Source organism: Tachypleus tridentatus, chromosome 11 (assembly GCF_004210375.1).
Source record: "Tachypleus tridentatus isolate NWPU-2018 chromosome 11, ASM421037v1, whole genome shotgun sequence".
Taxonomy (NCBI): domain Eukaryota; kingdom Metazoa; phylum Arthropoda; class Merostomata; order Xiphosura; family Limulidae; genus Tachypleus; species Tachypleus tridentatus.
Genome location: NC_134835.1, coordinates 86,258,999 through 86,278,479, shown reverse-complemented (window position 1 = coordinate 86,278,479; position 19,481 = coordinate 86,258,999). Strand labels below are relative to the sequence as shown.

The 19,481-nt window shown below is 34.0% G+C and overlaps 2 protein-coding genes across 6 annotated transcripts in view; one reads left to right on the top strand and one right to left on the bottom strand.

Annotated features, from left to right (window-relative positions):
• Positions 1–19,166, top strand: part of LOC143232675 (uncharacterized) — a 52,319-nt gene extending 33,153 nt beyond the window's left edge. For 3 of the 5 annotated variants that reach the window (XM_076468390.1, XM_076468394.1, XM_076468393.1), the window contains 8 exons: positions 1,374–1,649; positions 2,732–5,955; positions 6,605–6,790; positions 9,662–9,738; positions 10,382–10,505; positions 10,886–10,991; positions 11,576–13,104; positions 16,924–19,166. In XM_076468390.1, coding sequence (XP_076324505.1) covers positions 1,374–1,649; positions 2,732–5,955; positions 6,605–6,790; positions 9,662–9,738; positions 10,382–10,505; positions 10,886–10,991; positions 11,576–13,097 — 5,515 coding nt within the window. In that variant the 3' untranslated portion in view covers positions 13,098–13,104; positions 16,924–19,166. Of the gene's footprint in view, positions 1–1,373; positions 1,650–2,731; positions 5,956–6,604; positions 6,791–9,661; positions 9,739–10,381; positions 10,506–10,885; positions 10,992–11,575; positions 13,121–16,923 lie in introns of all 5 variants that reach the window. The other 2 variants (XM_076468392.1, XM_076468395.1) reach the window with 1 other exon arrangement.
• LOC143231388 (E3 SUMO-protein ligase KIAA1586-like) lies at positions 13,274–14,903 on the bottom strand. Its single transcript, XM_076465934.1, has 3 exons — positions 14,585–14,903; positions 13,592–14,496; positions 13,274–13,342 (listed from the first exon to the last, which is right to left on the bottom strand). Exons 1-3 carry the CDS (start codon positions 14,901–14,903, stop codon positions 13,274–13,276), a joined length of 1,293 nt encoding a protein of 430 aa, XP_076322049.1.
• Positions 19,167–19,481: the final 315 nt, after the last annotated feature.

The following is a 19,481-nucleotide window of genomic DNA, read 5'->3' as shown; positions in this document are numbered from 1 at the left end:
CTTTGCTATAAGAAAAACAAAAACATACACACTCCTTCTTTTTTCTCAAAATCTCACAAAACGATATTTAAGGACAAAATTACTACGATGTTTCTATATCGTTTATTGTATTTAATGTGTATATTTCTATAAAGATACTAGTTATAGTCAATGATAATTTCAAATAGGGAACACGCAGCAATGAAAACATTGTATGCACCAGTGTATGGTTTCGTGATTTTTTAAATTGTGGGATATATTTACTTTTGTTAGTTGATTTTGCTTTTTGTCTAGGTGTGTGCGTTTAATGTTTTCTACGGTTTGTGGAGGAAACTTATTGACGAAAACATTCAATAACAAACGCTGACGATTTAGCTTTAAAAGCTTAGAAGCCAGTGTGATCAAATGTTTCTGTATCGTGTGAAACGAGTACTAGAAAAAAACATTTTGAAAAATATTTAACCGAAAACTAAGTTAAACATACACTAATTTAATGAAGTACAGTCGTTCACATTGCATAAGAAATACTAAACCACCACCATTGGATAACTGTTGGAATTATACCAGTTCTTGAGTAAAGCATATGACTTAACTGAGCGGTTTTTAACATTTTCTCTCCTGATCTACCCTTCATAATAACTATTTTTCTCGCATTCTTTTTTCCCCTTCATCCCAATATGAATGACATTTTTTCATCATTTTCTAACAATGTCCATAACAGAGAATTATTTATTTAAATAAACAACAAAAGAAGTAAAGAAGTATAAGGTTGCTCGTGAAGCTATTCTGAGCTTGTCAATTTCACTTAGAAGGTTGAGCATGCTTTTTTGGACAGGAGTTATAAAACTTTTTTCACTATATTTTGCTTGTTTGTATTACGTACTCTTTTTCCTAAAGCTCCAAACTGACTGTTTGCAACTTAAAGAGAGCCTTGCTTCCAGTGGCTATGATGAAAGAAAGTAAAATTCTGCTGAAAGATTGTCTGTTTAATTCTTCTGTTTTAAAAAAGCAATAAGAACGACCATTTACAAATTGAAAGCATTCATAGCAACCTACAAACACAGTATATCAAGACATATATTATTTTAGTTCGAAATTCGTATACAGAAAAATTGTAACAGTAATGCTGTCCGTTATTACTTTATGTGATATCTAAAAACTAGTGTTATATGAAATGTAAAAACGATAATAAATACACCGTGCTTCTTAAAAGACGCTTATTTCATAGGCTATTTACTTAACTTTTCGTTTAAATATAATTACTACACTTCATTTTAGAATTGAATTCGTTACTTTACGGTCAGATTAATATTACACTAATAAATATCTTAATCTGATAATATACAATAGACATGAAAGAATTAATTTTACTCAACTGTTTTGTACTATAACAGGGAACTAAATATAAGCCTAACTATCGATCCGCACAATATCAACTCTCTCTCACCTGACCAAGACAGTTTACATTATGACGATATTTCTAAAACCCTGGATGCTAGTTTGGCAGAAATTGACATGGAGACGTTTCGGTCGGAAGATATCAACTCCCTTTTGACGCTTCCAGGAGTATACAGCATTGGCAGCGAAATTGAGGGCTGTTCTCAGGGAGAAAATTGCGCGTCGTTGTCAGCCTCGCTTCTAAAAGACTTTGAACTGGAACGTTCAGTCAGGTGAGCGGGAATAGGGAAAGCAAATTTAAAACTATTTTAAAATTTTAGGCCTCACTAACTTAACACGGCCATATTTCAGCTTGAAATTAGAAAGGATTTGCAGATTTAAAATTATATTATATAATTTCGAAGCGTTCAACTTTAGGAAGACATATGCTTAACATGTTTATTATTAGTGGTAATGTTTATCATCTAATAAGCAGAGGAAAATGTTGCTCATAAATTAAAAATTAGATCGAACTGCTCCCTAACAGTAATAGTGGATTGATTTTATGCAGGTTTAATGGTTAAACTTTTTTGTTGGCAAATGAGACCGAGAAATATATGTTTTGTTAGCTAAATCAAAATAGAAGGTTTTAAAATGATACGCTTTTAATTTTTAATTTATAAGAATTTTGGATGTAGTGCTGTAGTTTCGTTTTTTGTTAGTGATTAAGATTTATACGAAAATCATCTTAGGTGACATCATTTTCATGAATAGTCAATTTAAACTCAAATCTAAGTGCAATTTTATTTTAGATTTTAACTAATATTGATAGAATAGACATCTGAAATACGGCACGTGATTAGAAATTCTATAGAACAACTAATTGTTTGTTGGAAGATAATTATTTAAAATAATAACTATGTTACATTTTTAGTGTACGTTTTGTGATAGAAAAATAGGGATAGAAATGTTGTACAAATATCAATGTTTTCAGAAAAAAAAAAACAATCTACTGAAAGGCCGTGACTATTCAGATGATATTTCGTTATGTTTATAAATTATTTTAGTTATTAAAACACAAAAGAGAATCGGGTCGTTTTGCTTGTTTTGTAAATGTTACATAGTCCACAGTTGTTTTTGTTTTGTTTTTTGTACTAAGCAATTTAAGTAAGGCGGCTGCTAAGTACGGTTTTGTGTTTCTAAATAAATATTTAATATTTATTTTTGGGATGGTGTCATCTTTCCAACCTTCGGTTAATTTTAGAAGTAGATGTATATGCATATAATTTTATATCATACTGTGGGACAAAAATTAAAGTTCCAAATATGTCAGTGTTAAAAATCTCGTAACATATTTAACACCTTGTCTTTTCAGCTCCCATAATTTATCAGAAGATGAGTCTGTTGAAGGATCAATTTGTAAAGACGAGCCACTTTTTTCACCCACTAAAGAGCCTTTGAACGTGAATAGCATTTCGGTGGATAGTTTAGATTGTACTTCATTTGATGAGCATAATATTGCTGTTACATGCTTAGCCAAGAAAAGTAATTACACAATTGCATTTGAAGGAAGTGGAACACATTTGTCAGAAAACGTAGACTCTATAGATGCAAAACAAAATAAGGAAAATATTCCAAGACCGGCAATGATACCCGAGTATCCCCAGAATCAGAAAGTGTATAACAACTCTCTGGTACAATCTGATGTATCGTACACAAGCTGGAGAAACTTGAAAAATAATAAGTCAGCTATTCGGTCAGCATTATCTACCAAATACCAACATTTCAGAAGCAAAAGTCTTCCCAATCTGCTTAAGAAACCTTTAGAACTGGCAGAGAAGCATTCTGGTGGACGTGAATTAAAGATAAATCCAGGGAAATATGTCCATATATACGAACTTCACAACAGTTATGCTGGTTCTCATCAAGGTATTAAAGTGAAAGAAAACAAAAATTCTGTTCCTTTGTTTAAACTTTTTATTAAAAACAAATCTTCGTTAGCAACCGAAAAGTTCTCTCTCTCTGAATCAAGCAGTCGGTCTGGATCTTTAGAAAACATAGTACCATATCATATCATTTACTCCAATGATACTATTCTTAAGACAGAAACAAATGAACACAAAGATAAAACAGACCTTTCTTTTAAAACACTTAAACTTGAACGTAATTGCGATAATAATAAAGATAATTTTATTAGCTCGTCAAATAACGAAAAGGCACCCCAAACCACACTCTTCAAGCAAAGACAGGCAGCAAAACTAGGAAAACATATTATGAATACAAATGCAGTTGAACTGAATAATAATTTGATTCATACGAACGCTATCCACAAGAATCCTATGATTAATGTGAACAACACTGTAGATGTTATTAATCGTAAAGAAACCTCGACAGGAAGTAATGAGAGCAGCTCTCAGGGTTTTGAGGACAGTCTGGTAGAAGGGCCTTTAACCCAACCCACTCATACCCATTCCTCTACCATCAGAGAAGATGAGGAACTCTTAGACACCGATTCATCCAGCGGAGATGAAAGAATGAGAGATAGCAAGGATCCTTTTGGCAGCGATGGCAGTATGTCAGAGGAGGCTTCTGTACCCCAAAATAATGTCATTGAAAATAAATATGTTATAATAAGACCCGTGGACGAGAGTAAGACAGTTCAGAGAATTAAAAATATTCTTCATGTTGAGAATGCAGAAAAAACATCTGTAAACAATACCTGTGTCACAAATGATGGTAACAGACTATCAGAAAAGAGCACTGAGATGAATCTCGAAAGCACTTCCCAGGGAACTCAGACAAAGGCCGTAAATGGCAAGACAAACATCTCTGCATATTTGTGTAGAGATAAGAATTCAACTGAGCCTCTTTCAGGTTTAGAGGAGGTACTAAACAACAATAGACAAAGTCATAAATCAAGAGAAACTAGCCCTGCTTCCAGTGGCTATGGTGGAAGCAGACAAAATTCTATGGAAAGATTGCGTCACAGTTCTCAAACTTTTATCAATAACAGCAACTATTCTTCTTCCTCTATTTTGAAAAACAGCAAAAATGTGACCATTGCTAAAACTAGAAGCATTGCTACACAAATTCCAATACACATAAGAGATCAAGCCATACAGACTTCATTAGCATATAATAATAGCCATTTTGGAAGCTTTAGTGTTTATGAAGGTTACACGGACTCTTCAGAGTTTAAAACTAGTGCATATATCTCTCCATCTATGTCTTCTGATAATTCAAAATTTTCGGGCTCTTCAAGTGGCACAAACACGCAGAAGAGATCTGCGTTTGTTTGTTACCCAAGTTATTCATTGCCAGATCTAAGTTTTCTGCAGACCCTTGGTAAGAGACAAAAAGAAAATGATTTGGAGAATGCTAAACGAACTGATAACTTTTCAACGTGTACCAGTGTTATTATGGATCCAATGAACACTGAAGATAAAACCATTTCTAATCTTGGAAACAGTGAAATACTTTCAGAGAGCGATTTTAGTCATATTAAAGATTGGGATTCATTAAGTATTTTGCTTCCCAATGGATTAAAATCTGTTCTTCCAAACTATAACCAGAAAACTGATAATAATCTAGATCACAGATGTCTAGACGAAAATGGACTTCATTGCAGCTGTTCTGGTATAATTAATAGATGTTGCACAGAATACGTAGGAAATCAAACTCACAAGAATAGAGAGTTTACCTGTTCTGTTGCAAGCTCCACTACAACATCTAGCTCACGAGGTAGTGAACATCTGCATTCTGATATCTTAGGCATGCAAAACAAAGCTGCAAGGATTCTTCGACATTTACCTAAACGCTCTCTTTCCTTAATGTTCGAAAAAGGTCAGTATGAAAGTAATACTTCTCCACGAGGCATTTTGAGAAAATCGTCATCAGCAGGTCATTGTAACAAACAAAGAAGTCATGACAGACGTGATGTGACATGTCGTGGAGTATCTTGCCAATTAAATTTAAAAAGATGTAATCAAATAGACCAATACACACAATCCTTAGAAAATATCCCAGAAAAACTCCCCCAACCTGAAAATAAAACTACGTATGCTAAAATGACCAAATCACCATTACAAAACATTGATAACAAGTCCTTGATTGAAACTTTACCAAGCCAAACTAATTACAATTCTGGAGTTATTAATAGTCCGAGAGAAACATGCACACCAGAAAATTATCGAATTTTGATTAATCCTGTCAATAAAACCCTCTCTGATGGACATTGTCCAAGAGACCAAGTTTTTGGAACCAACTTTCCACAACTGTCTCAACACAACACTCAATCTGCTTCCTACATTTGTAAAAACAGCACAAACACTGAACACAATAACAAATGGGGAAGTCAGTGTTGCTCTTGCAGCCTTAACTCCCTAACATCTCCAATACACCAGCTCTGTGACCAACTTCAACAACTACTTAACTCCAGCACAAGTCTGAACCTGATGGCAGCAGCTTTGCTATCTACAAAAGGCTCACCAGACGCAGTGAACTGCTGCAGTATTTCTTCTCAATCCAGCTGTTTTCGAGAAAAAAAGTCCGTCACTTTTCATGACGAAAGTATCACGAAGGAAAACAACATTACTTCTAGTAAGTTTCTCATCTTTTTTGTCGTTTGTAATGAAGTATTTAATTTCAGAGAGTAATTCAGTTAATTCAACACAGACGTTTAATGTGTTTGAGTTAGAGTCTTCACTAAGGAATTAATTAACAAAAGTAATAATCATTGCTAAACTTTCAGAAACTAATTCTCTTTAGTTACATAAGTCTAGTCCTGGCACGGCTAGGTGGGGGCGCTCGACTCGTAATCTGAGGGTCACGTGTTTGGATTCCCGTCACATCAAACATACTCGTCCTTTCAACCGTGGGGGCGTTATTATGTCATGGTCAATCCCACTATTCGCTGGTAAAAGAGAAGCTCAAAAGTTGGCGGTGGGTGGTGATGACTAGCTGCCTTCCCTCTGTTGTTACACTGCTAAATTATCGGTGGCTGGCGCAGACAGCCTTCATGTAGCTTTGAGCGAAATTCAAAACAAAACAGATCGTTAGATTAATTAAGAACTGAGTGGTATTCCTAGCTAGTCAGAAGTAATTTTTTCACATAAATATTGTCTCTGCATCAATAAAACTGTTTTCTCTTTCAATTACAAGTGAAGATATATTATCAATTAAATGTTTACGTTGTTATTTTCTCATAGTTTCAACTTTTTTACTTTTTTATTTCCATTTTCTTACTTAGCTTCCCAGGAGAGTCCGAGAGGTGAAGTGAACAGCGAGGATGATTCTGACAGTCCACCTCAAGAGTTTGCTGTATCACCCCAACAAGGGTCGCCGTCAATGTTCGCACAACCTATAATTTCCTCTGACATGAATAATTCTCCAAAGCCCACTGACATTCTTGATTTATATATGAATCATAAAACGGGTAAGTCCGTTTATTGTAATATAAAGTATACCTTTATAATTTTTTACAGAACCTATGAAAAAAGCTTCAAATTCCCTAGAATTTAGAATCTGTTCGTTTCCAGTCTTTATTTATTTTTCTCACGGGGAAGATATAGGGCAGCTCGGCATGACCAGGTGGGTAAGACAGGAGTGCAGGTAATCCGAGGGTCGCGAGTTCGAACATGCTCGCCCTTTCAGCCGTGGGGACGTTATAATGCTATTGATCAATCCCACTATTCGTTGGTAAAAGAGTAGCCTAAGAGTTGGCGGTGGGTTATGATGAATAGCTGCCTTCCCTCTAGTCTTACACTGCTAAATTAGAGACGGCTAGCACAGATAGCTCTCTTGTAGCTTTGCGCGAAATTCAAAAACAAAATAAAGATATAGAGCTCTCGGTGGTGGGGCAACAATGAATAAGTACCCCCATGCTGCTTTCAGGAGACCCGTAAGAGTACATGTCAGGTTTTGTAACAATTGGTCCAGTTGACACCCAGTTAGAAATCCACGCACACACACAGTCTTTTGTTAAGTAATAGTTTTGGGCCTGGCATGGCCAAGCGCGTAAGGCGTGTGACTCGTAATCCGAGGGGCGCGGGTTCGCGCCCGCGTCGCGCTAAACATGCTCGCCCTCCCAGCCGTGGGGGTGTATAATGTGACGGTCAATCCCACTATTCGTTGGTAAAAGAGTAGCCCAAGAGTTGTCGGTGGGTGGTGATGACTAGCTGCCTTCCCTTTCGTCTTACACTGCTAAATTAGGGACGGCTAGGACAGATAGCCCTCGAGTAGCTTTGTGCGAAATTCAAAAACAAACAAACAAACAAGTAATAGTTTCGATAAACAAAATTTTAGAGATTTTGGATCTTGCGCTGACTGATAAAACCTCTTTGGTTAAGTGCATAACAATTTTGTATTTTTTACGTATTAAAAACGTAGGTTACAAGTGTTTTTATTGCAATATTCTTAGTATTCACAATAATAACATATTTATAAACAATATGTTTTTATTTAAGTAGGAAATAGCATTATGCTATGTATTTGTTAATAAATGGGACATGACGTTGTTAAATATTGGGTATACGTTGAAACATAAAATGCATCAATATTTCAAGATATGTTCGTGTGTGATTGCTATTAAGCACAAAGCTACACAATTTTATGTTCTAATGGACAGACGGCTTCACCTTCCCTCTCTTATTGTTCAGAAGAAAATGTTTGACAGTATTTGTCTTTAGACGCTTAAGTTTCTATATTTTTATTTTGGGGGCATAAGAGGGGCAAAGAGTTAATTTTGGAGCAGACAAATTAACATTTTCATGTAAGTGAGAGCCAAAGCGTAGAGAATTTAAAAATCTTAAAATACTATATCTTTGATGGGGCTGCTGGGGGGGAGCTCTCTAATGGGAGAGGATCTGTTTCCCTCTTTACCAATTCAGTGAACACAATCTTGGTCTTAGAACAAAAAAGAAAGACGATTGGATTGCGTATTTGGGTATTTTAAGTCCAAAATAACAACAAAGAAAAACATATGCTGATTTTAATAAACTGAATTTTATTTAATTTTACATCATTTTAACATTTTAAACATTTTTAATGGAAAGATAAACAGGGAATTTCGGAGTTAAATGCTCCATTTTATAACTCAATGAATAGAATTAGCCTCTACGAAAATCTTGGTATTATAAAGATAAACCTAGCACATAAATGTCTGGTCTTTGCAATTATTGGAGATTTGTGGATCTAGTTCAAGGAATAGATGTAGTGATTCGTTGTACATGGTAACAGACAAGACATAATAATTCCATAAAGAATCACCCTGTGTCTAGAAAGTGATAAAAGCTGAGAAAACTACACTCAGATATAGAAGATTAAAATTATAAAAAAATAAAATGTGTCGTTGAAAATTATTTTCGTAGGAATAATTGAAAATCTTATATGTCAATAAACCGTTAACTAAACGATAGGTTTGTTTTAAATTTCGCTCAAAGCTGCACGAGGGCTATCTGCGCTAGCCGTCCCTAATTTTGCAGTGTAAGACTAGAGGGAAGGCAGCTAATCATCACCACCCACCGCCAACTCTTGGGCTGCTCTTTTACTAACGAAAAGTGGGATTGATTGTCATATTATAACGCCCCCATGGCTGAAAGAACGAGCATTTTTGGTGTGAGGGGGAGTCGAACCCGCGACCCTTAGATTATGAGTTAAGTGCCTTAACCACCTGGCCATGCTGGGCTAAACGATAAGTAATAGTAGCAAACAGTGATATGAAATATATCTAGAAATTAACAAACGTACATATTTTTCTCCATCTGTTATTATGTTTACTGCTATTACGAATTTTTATTTTCTTATATATATCTATATCTAGTCATAACTAAATTATCTTTTCATATTTTAAACATTTATTATATTTATCACAATATCTAATTTTCATTTTACTTAGCATTAGCATTAGTACTTATTATATGCACTTCCATCATGAACACTTACCATGTTTACTTTTGCTTTTTGATTTTTATGTATATTTAATATGATGTATACTTTGTCTTTAACACTTACATGTATTGTATCATGGATACTCTTGTACATATTATATTTTGAATAATTATTACAATTATCCCATAACAAAGGCCATTACATGTTCATCATAAACGCATATTAGGTTTAGTTGAAAATTCAGTCTGAAAAAAAAAAGTTTCTCTCAACGCATTTTGTGTAGTGTTTCCTTGAATATGCTTGGGCAAAATTACAAACATTTTGAGGCACAAACATACAATTCTGTAAAAACTAAAACTAAACGTTTTACCAGCTCTGTTTACAATTTGACTTCAAGGAATTTTGTTTGTTATCAAAGGTTTATTGAAGAATATAACTGTGGCTGTAGAACAAATCCTGAACAATCAGAAGGAAGATGAGAGTCAAAGGGAAAAGGTACGTATTATACTGTGGTTTATTTAGTTTGTGATCATCTTGACTAAAGTTAAACACAATGTCAAGAAATACTTTCTTCAGATAAAGTTTCGGTAAATATTTTATTGGAAAGTCCAGTAAAAGTTATTGTTTTAATTTTTATATCAGAAGGAAAAAATAAATTAAAACATACAACCATTGAAAGGGGAAATAAGTTTACAGCACTAATAATAAATATATGTGTGGAAAACTGTTTTTGAATTTCGCACAAAGCTGCTCGAGGGCTATTTGTGCTAGCCGTCCCTAATTTAGCAGTGTAAGACTAGAGGGAAGGCAGCTAGTCACTAGTCATCACCACCCACCGCCAACTCTTGGGCTACTCTTTTACCAACGAATAGTGGGATTGACCGTAACATTATAATGCCCCCACCGCTGAAAGGGCGAGCATGTTTGATGCAACGGGGATGCGAACCCGCGACCCTCAGATTACGAATCGAACGCCTTAACCAACCTGGCCATGCTGGGCCTGTGTGGAAAACTAGATAATTCTAGACATGCAGTTTTCTACACTGAGTATATATTAGGCCTTAAAGGAATCCTAGAGAAACACATTTCTTAATTTTTGTTTCCATTTTATTCCTTAGTTTTTGTTTCTCATCTTAAGGTTCTGAAGTACCTGTGTCCAGCTATCTACAATGTTTTAGCCAACGGACTACTTCATTCTGATGATGGTTCAGAATCTCCACCCTACTCACCATGGAAAGTGGCAGAAACATCTTCACGCTTTGGTATTTAAAGCAATTACACTTATGAAAATAGTGACACGTTTATACTTTGTTGAACGTTTTTTGTCTTGATTTCTTGTTCTTTATTGAAGTATAATTCATGCATCTTTATTATGTGTATTAAGTTTATTAAATGACCATAATAATTTCAAATTGTATTTAAATCGTTTTCTACATGTCGTTGTGGAAATATATACACATGTTTATACTAAGGGAAATTAAAATTGAGTTGGCTGTAACGAAAAAAACTTTTATAAGAAGCAGCATGTGTGTACATAATATTTTATTATGCATATAAGGAATATTTCATATTTTATTTAGCTATATGAGTGATTTATTTCTATGTTCAACTGTTTTACATTCACACTTGGTTATATTATTAGGACATTCAACTAAAGAGCTTGAAGATCTAGTTGTTTACGTTGCTGGAAAGGAGTGCTTAACTGGACATACTTGTAGATTCTATATCTTCATTCTCGGTCTATTGAAGTAGGTCTTTGGTGAATCATTTTTATCTATTTCAGTTAAGAATCAAAATATCAAGTTTATTGTCGTTTGAAAATGTTCTTTGATATACAGTTTATCGTCTGAACCCATATAACATTTTGATATTTACTTGTTTCAAAAATGTCTTAATTTAACAAAATTTGTTTTTAAATCAGTATGTGCACCTTTCTGATTTCTCACATAAACACCGCTTAACAAAAAGAGAAACAATTTTCAACTGAGTGAACTTTATCTTTATGGGTCTTTTTTCTTTATGCCATTTCTAGGCATTAAATTGTGAGGTGTCTAAAAGAAATTATATGGAAATTATTCATATGAACAATCTTTTTATACTTTTATCTTAATTTCATTTCCTTCATTTTTCCGGATTTGAATGTTTAATATAAAACAATAAATTAATTATTTTTAATTATTTGTAATCATTAGTAGAACAATGTTTCATTTTTAAGTTGGATTTAAAGACTGTAATGCAATAACTCATTAATAATAAAATTTCTACTGGCGCCTTTCAAATATCTAAAAAAAATTATTAACACTTTATATAAATTGTTTGTGGCAACTTACAGCCTTGGAATCATTGACTGGTGGTTTCTTCATCTGACATCATGTGAGCCCTTGATTCGCCAGCATTACCAATCAGATGCGTTACTTAGTTTACTGGCTTCTCCGTTAGCTACCAAACTGTGTGAAGGTCTTTTGATTAAACTTAGATCTCTTTCCGACTTAAAATTTGCTTTAGACATGACTGTTACAAGCAGCGAAATGGAAAAAATTGCTAAAGATCTTTTAATATCAACGCCACTTACGGAGCAGGAACCTTTATTACTAGCCAAGAGACCAAATCTAATTCAAAATCTTCAATGTGAACCTACAGCTCATGAATTTAGTTTGGACGAAGAAGTAATAGCTTCACCTTTGAGAAGATCTAAGAAAACCAATCAGCTTTTAAACTTTATTATGGATGAACCTTCAAGAACTTACTTTGATGATAAACTTTTAAATTCGTCACCTTTGAAGAAAAATAGCTTGAACTGCAATGTTGTTAAAAAAGAGAATAAAAATTATAATAAAAGTGCACTAGAAGCGGTAGTAGGCATAACACCACTCCAAAAGAGGAAACCAAACACTGATAAAGATCATGAAATAAAACCACCAAAAGCACTAGATGTGGATTCTGCGAAAGATATACTTCAAAGAGCAGTTGATTTAGCTTTTCCAACGACTCCAATACGTGAAAAGGAAGCTGATGAATTGCGTTCTTTAGCAGCGGGTAATCTTTCCAACAACAAAATTCAAGATACTGACATATGTTTTAGGAAAGCAAGTACAGAGAGTTTGTTGGAAAAACAGATAGAGCGCTGTAAAACTGAATCGCAAAATGAACAGGATGATCATTTGGGAAACTGTTTTGAGGAACTGAAACGGAAATGGGAGCAGTTGACATCTTTACCTAGCAACGATGGCAAACAACAGACTACAACTGTAACAACAACAGTATCTAAGCGGCCTCCTCTACCCTTGAAGTCAAGATCTGACTCAGATAAATTAGGGTGTCGTGAAAGTACACGAGTGTCACGACAAGCAACAGCTACTACAAGAGTGAAAAAATCTCTTCCGGCTTCTTCGAATTTTCAAGAAATTTCCTCTAATCAACAACCATCACAAAACAACACAAATTTTTCCAAGCATATTGCTTCTAGAGGAAACAAGGAACCTGTTGTAGGATCAGCCATAAGGAAAACACTCACCAGAACAACAAGTGGGCCACCAAATCCTACAGTTAAGCAAGTGACTACATTAAATCAATTCTCAAATAACTCTGTCAAACAAAAAGGAGTTTCTTCTGCACCCAGTTCCCCAATTAGAAAACGTAATCCCAGAAGAACTTCTGATAATTTAAATTCGGGCATTTCCAACTCACCTACTTCCACCAAGCACTCTACTGTTAAAGGAGGATCAGAACCCAGAAGGCCCAGAAGTTATCCATCTCAAAAATCACTCATTCCAACACAAAAAGGCAATCGAATGTCTTCTGGACAACAGAAAATAGCAACACAACATTTTCCAGTTAGTTCTTCCCGATCTTAAAACGAAGGTGCGTAGTAAAGCAGGTTTGTATTTACTACAGTGTATTTATGTTTTACCGATACAGATTAGGTTTAAAGAAAATTATGGTTATTCTACAGTAACTTGGCTTTCACTAGAAAAATAACTCTTAGCCACTGTGGCTAAACAAAGTAATTTTCTTTTAGCCACAGTGACAGTTATTTAGCCACAATTTTAGGTCGCCAGAAACTGTGTGGTGCATGACCTTTAATATGCAACAATTCCATCTAGTAAAAAATAGTTGTAATTATGTGAAAATCTACAAGACATTAAGTTTTGTACTATATTTTTACTCCCCATCAATCTTCCCAGCCAAAAAAACAAAGCAAACAAAATAAACATAATAAAGAGGAAAATAAAGAGATACATTTCTCAAATTAACACATAAACAAAAAAAGACTTAAAACTAGAATACGGTAGCATGACTAGTAAGTAGATAAATCCTATGGCAGCTCTTCAGCCAAATCATTCTCAACAGAAGATGTAGTAGAAGTTGACACCTGAAGTTCCGAAGCACATTTCTTCAACAGGGAACGGTACCCACGTCTGTCTTTGTGAGTGACCCTGTATCGGAATGCAGAGTCGAAGTTAAATTGATCTAAATGTTTGGACTTCATGGATAAGTTCAGTAACATTTCTGTCTTGGCTACAGACAGATTGCTCCTGGCATCTGTTTTGATGCTGTTGTAGCTGCTAATTCCGCGCCCACAGTCAACACATGTAACTAGAATTATTAATCTAATTGCTGCAAGCTGAGACAGATTTGGAAAAGTTTGCTGGGTCTGGTGGATGTATTCCTCGTAGAAGCACTTCATGTTTCTGATTTTGTGAGCATCCTGTTCCATTATGTTCCTTAGTATCAGCCATTGAGTCAGTGCCTCATCCTCATTGACGAAAGGAGAGAAGTGCTGGATGAGTTTCTTCAGATCATCCTTATGAGATACTGCTCTGCTGTGACATGGGCTAAATATTGAAAAAAATGACATGATGTTAGTGTCTGGGAATGCTACGTGTAGTCTTGTGACCACCTCTTCAACAAATGACTCAGCAGCTGATCTGTACGTTTCACGTTGTTTATCAATATCTTTGATGTCATGGCCTCTGTAAGAAGTGTGACCACTGGCATCAGGAGCTTGTGAGAGTTCCTTCAGTGCAGTTTGTGTGTAAGAACCAGGGATATGTACCAGCGACTGAATTAACAGCATTGACCCATCAATAATTGCTTTAGCCTGATCATAAGACAATTCAGCTCTTTGTAGAGATCTTGACAAAAGTCCAAGAATGCCAACAGCGTGAGCCAAAAAATGTGTCATCATGACATTTGCTGGACTAAACCATGCAGCAAGCCTCGGCCTGGAGTACCACGTTCCATTGCTACGACCTGCAGGCGGCTTATTACAGATGCAATACAGTTGACTAGTGCTTAGACAGAATCATTAAAAGAGAGCCGTCGTGTAAAGAACACTTGCTTGATTTTGTTGCTTTTCCTCCATGCAATGATTTGCTCTCTTCTAGAACCCGACACAACTTGGGAGAATATTTCAGACTTTTTGCAAACTGGTTCAAAATTGAAATGTACTTCACAAGGTATGGCACCTGGTTTGCTGCTTTTTCAACTGCCAACTGTAATCTGTGTGCCAAACAATGACTTGTTATTATACAGGGACATTCCTCCTTAAATTTTGTAGCAACATCTGTTTTTATTCCCACCATGACATTTGCACCATTAGTTGCATGTCCAACCAAGTTAACATCAAATAATCCTCGATCTGCTATGACTGAACGCATTGTGTTGTAGACAGAATCAGCCCCAGTGTTGGTCAGCTCACGCACAGCAAGGAGTCAATTTGTAACCTCACCTAATGATGAAAGATACCTGATATAAATTATCAGTATAGAGGTGTCTCCTGCATCAGTTGCTTCATCGGCTTCAAGAGCAAAAAATGGGAAAGGCGATGTCCTAATGTCTGCCTGCATTTCATCCTAAACTACATAATTTAGGGCACTGTACATATTATCCAGAGACTGGCTGTGGGTGTATATGAAGCTCTCTGTTCCACTTTGTGACTGAGTCTGTAGTTTCTTTAAAGAGGTTACTCCCTGTTAAAAATATATATAAGAACTTGTGTTTTGAAATAAGACCACCAATTAAAGTAATAAACAAAGATATTTGGAAGAGTTGGCTAGCTACTTAATTTTTGATAGATATTTTCAAAATGTTTCACTTTTAGAAAATTGTCAAATTGCCTTTTGTTTTAAGAAAATACTGTAGAAAACAAACTATTTTATTAATACTAGAATGAAGAATATTTTTACATTGAATACTTGTAGTGAAAGGAGGCAATGAAACTTCACAGTTGAGATGGCTTCCTTTGCTTGTACAAATAATGTGGCCATCTGTGCCTGAATGCCACCTTTACGCCCCACATACACATTCACAGCAGCAGTTGACATGTCCTTCTTCAAAACTTGTGATGCTACTGCACTGCGATAATCTTCTGACCGTGCATGCTTCACCAAGTCGTCTTTTTTAGGCTTAGTAGCAGTTTTCCCAGTGGTAGCATAAATATTTGTCTTCTTGTTGTCCCTGCATAATTTGCAATAAATTGTATTTTGTTGGGAAACATGTTCCAGCCAAGGAAACTGTGAAAACCAAGCTCCTTTAACAACTCTGTGAAAATCGCGGGTGTATTTGTTTTTTCACACCGACAGTCTGATTGATCACTGTTGCAAGCTTCAGTTTCTTCAGAGCCATCTTTTCTTTTGGAAGTGGATTTCCCACCATCAGTTGATGTTGTTGCTTCGACCTTCTTTTGAAAGAAACTTGATATATTTGTTCAGACGTCATTTTTATCTGATCTAGGAGTTGTCATGATCTCAATTCAAACACATGTCAAACGAAACTTGGGATTTCCACTTGGTTATAGACCATATGTTGATTTGACGAAAGTCAGGTTTTCTCTGACTGCTGTTTGTGCACCACGGGCACGATCAAACATGTAGCATAAGAAATGAAAATAAAAGAAATCATTAGCACAGCTGAGTAATAATTTATTAATTTATTAATTTGTTAGTTGTCATATCCCTGAAATCATAAAAATACATATATAAAGAAAATATAGATTACAGTCACTGGTAGTTTTTAAAGACATTTCTCGCTTCTTCAACTCGCTGGGGGGCGCCTCTGGTTATTTGTCATCATTAATGGCGTGGATGACGATAAAAACAACGAAAGCTGTTCAAGACCGAAAAGTTATTATCTTTCGCCACTGTGGCGAAACCAACACTAGATTTTTTAGCAACAGGCTTTTTTTTTTTTTTTTGCCAATGGCGATGTGGCTAATGGCTAGTGGAAGCCTGGAGTAAGGTGTATTAATTATATTATAGTTTTCAATCTTCAATTGATTCTATATTAGCAGATTGAAAAATATCAATAAGACTAAATAGATTTTCTGAGCTATTGTAGGAAACGTTCATCTACATAACATACCAGTGTTATATCTCCATATGTTTTCAATATATGATATGTATGCCAAAATTGTATTTTACCGCCAAACATGGTCTTCGAATCCAATAAAATGTTGAGGATATATCTGTTTGTAGCTATTCGTATATTACTGTACTTTTAAAGTTATGGAATTCCATTTTAGCTCGAGTAAAATTACTTTATTTTAATTCTTGGTTGAAATTTCAAAGTGGAATGTTACTACTTTTGTTACAGTAAAATTTTATTTGAAATTGCCTAGTTTTATGAGCATATTCATATTTATGTATTCTAAATTAGTCCAATCTATTTTAATACCAACAGATATATGATATGATCTGGAAATATGACTCAAGAAAAGAACCTACAAACTACCAAAGGACATCACTGCTATAAAATATTTAAAAGTAACCATAAAAGCCTACCTGGTACACTAGAGATAAGAAAATGAGTTAGATATTTACAATGCTTCTGTGTGTGTATAACTGACAAATCTAATTAATATGTGTAATTATTGTTTGTATTAATGACATTAATATCACTTAAACTTGTCTAAAATGTATGTGAGATATATAAGCATGATTGGTATCATTATCAAATGTGTGACCTTTCTAATTCACGTGTCATATAGGTGTACTAAGCGTACTAGTGAAATTAGTAAGTTCTTTAGAATAGATTTAGATAGAATAAAATCCATAATCAATGGAATGATTTGTCTATGCAGCTTGAAAAAATATATGTGCTAAAACAGGGCACTGTAAAATTTTGAAATCACTTGAGTCAAGTAGTTGACAGGTTGATGCAGTGCTGTTTTCTAAATCTTACTCAAAAGCTTAATTTCACATCTACAAATATATACACGTATGTATACACTTCCTTCTATGAATTACTGTCAAGATTTAATATTCACTCCAGTCTTACTTCAGCTAAACATTTAAAATATGTGTATTTGATGAGGAATCAAGATACTTGTGTTATTGTGAAAACTGCATAGGTGATGTGATATTATTTTACTCTATAGATATTTCACAGTTTTTTTTTCATTAATATTGTAAATCTTCAATCTTACAATAAAATAAAAAATTCCTTTTGTTTTTAAGCTTTTGTATTTTAAAGAACCATTGGTAGATGTGAATTTAATAACAGTTAGTATATCTAACGGGGACAACTCTAGATTTTTAAATCTTGTTATACTTTATTAAATTATAAAACATATAAAAATAGTTAACTTATAAAATATAAAATAATATTTTACAAAATGACAGTGTATCACCACGTTACGTTTAGTGTCTGAATTTTTCTTATTTTGAGAAATCTTGAAACGGTAATTTTACATATTATTATTACTTTTTAATTTTAAAACTTATCATTTATACATGATTTCGTTATATTTACTCTTTACTTTCAAGTGAACAAATATTTTGTTATAATGAAGAAACCTCCATTACAGATCAGTTTTACACTCAGTTATCTTACACATTGGTATATGTTCTGTGCCTTTACCTGTTTCGAAAGTTAGCATTTGTTTTCAAATATGAAACGTATGCTTATAAACAAGAGAATAAATTAAAAATATTCAAGAACGAACGAAGAATTACAATAAGCTCTTAAGATGAAATTTCAACAAAACTGTCTTTGTTAATTAGTTAAGTCATCAAATATGTTTAAAACCTATTCTAATTAACCTGATAGGGAACAATAGACATAATTCTTAGAAAGGAGGTTAATTAATGTGTTATTAACAACTATTAGGAAGTGTACTAAATTCTCTAATTGTTATTTATATTATTGAACAAAATTGTGGGCTATTAGCTACCACTGTTGGCAATCTTGTTAATTATAAATTATTATATTTTTTGAAATTATTTTTCCTTCAAAGTTTGTGTTTTGAAATAATTTGTATTGGAACCTTCTCAAATAGAACAGTTATAATATGCTTAATGAGTAACCAGTTTCCTAAAACTTTACTTTTCTACATTTTTATATATTACCCAATATAACCTAAAGGTTTTGGTTTGTTTTTTAATTGTGAAATTGTTAAATCATTTTGAAAGGAAAGTTTATAATATATTCAGTTTTAAAATTTTATCTGAAATATAAATAAGATAATGTTTTAGCTCTAAAAATAAAAAAAAAACTGTTGAGCAACATGCTCTGTAATATGCATCTACAGAATTTGGGTGATGAGTCATATTAAAAATGTATGCCATAGCAGTTTTTGACCAAAATAAATTTTGTACTGTCTGGTAATAAACAAATTTTAATGTTTGGAAATATCTACCATACAATGAACAACACGAGATGTCTTTGTTAAAGGTTAATGGAGGTAAGTAAAAAGACAAAATTAAATAAGCAAGTATACTGTTCAACCTTTAGTATGAAACGTATTCTTCAGGTGCCTCAAAATGTGTAGTTACATTACATTTTTGATATACAGTTATTTATGTTATATAATAATGTAGATGAAGTTAAATAAGCAAATTGAATGTCGGATCTTTCTTAGCATGAAGCATAATTTTCAGGTTCCTCGAAACATGTAATGATATTAAATTTTTGAGATCCAGTTGCCTATGTTGTACTGCCTATTACGTATAAAACTGCTTCATTTTTCAAAACAACATCGCTTTCATTTGACAATGAAAATGGGTTTCTCCAACACAGGATATCACAGACTGCACGCTTTATTAGATATCCAACTTACTTGCTATCAGTACTCTTATATTAAACAAACAAAAAGGTGTTTATTTATGTTTAATCAGTAGAGTGTAAGGACCAGTTTTAATGAAGTATTTTTTTCAATTAAAAATCAATTTATTGCAAATTATCAGAACTTGGTTAATTACTCGTGGTTCTTTGAAATGTGGAATTAACCCTGTTCACTA

Excerpts from the sequence above, each read along its gene's own strand:
- LOC143231388 (XM_076465934.1), bottom strand. The coding sequence starts at position 14,903 with ATGCGTTCAGTCATAGCAGATCGAGGATTATTTGATGTTAACTTGGTT. Across the intron at positions 14,497-14,584 it reads AGGAAAAGCAACAAAATCAA|GTCGTAGCAATGGAACGTGG; the intron begins GCAAGTGTTCTT and ends AGCCGCCTGCAG. Across the intron at positions 13,343-13,591 it reads CAACTTCTACTACATCTTCT|ATGGAATTGTTGCATATTAA; the intron begins GTTGAGAATGAT and ends ATTTTTTACTAG.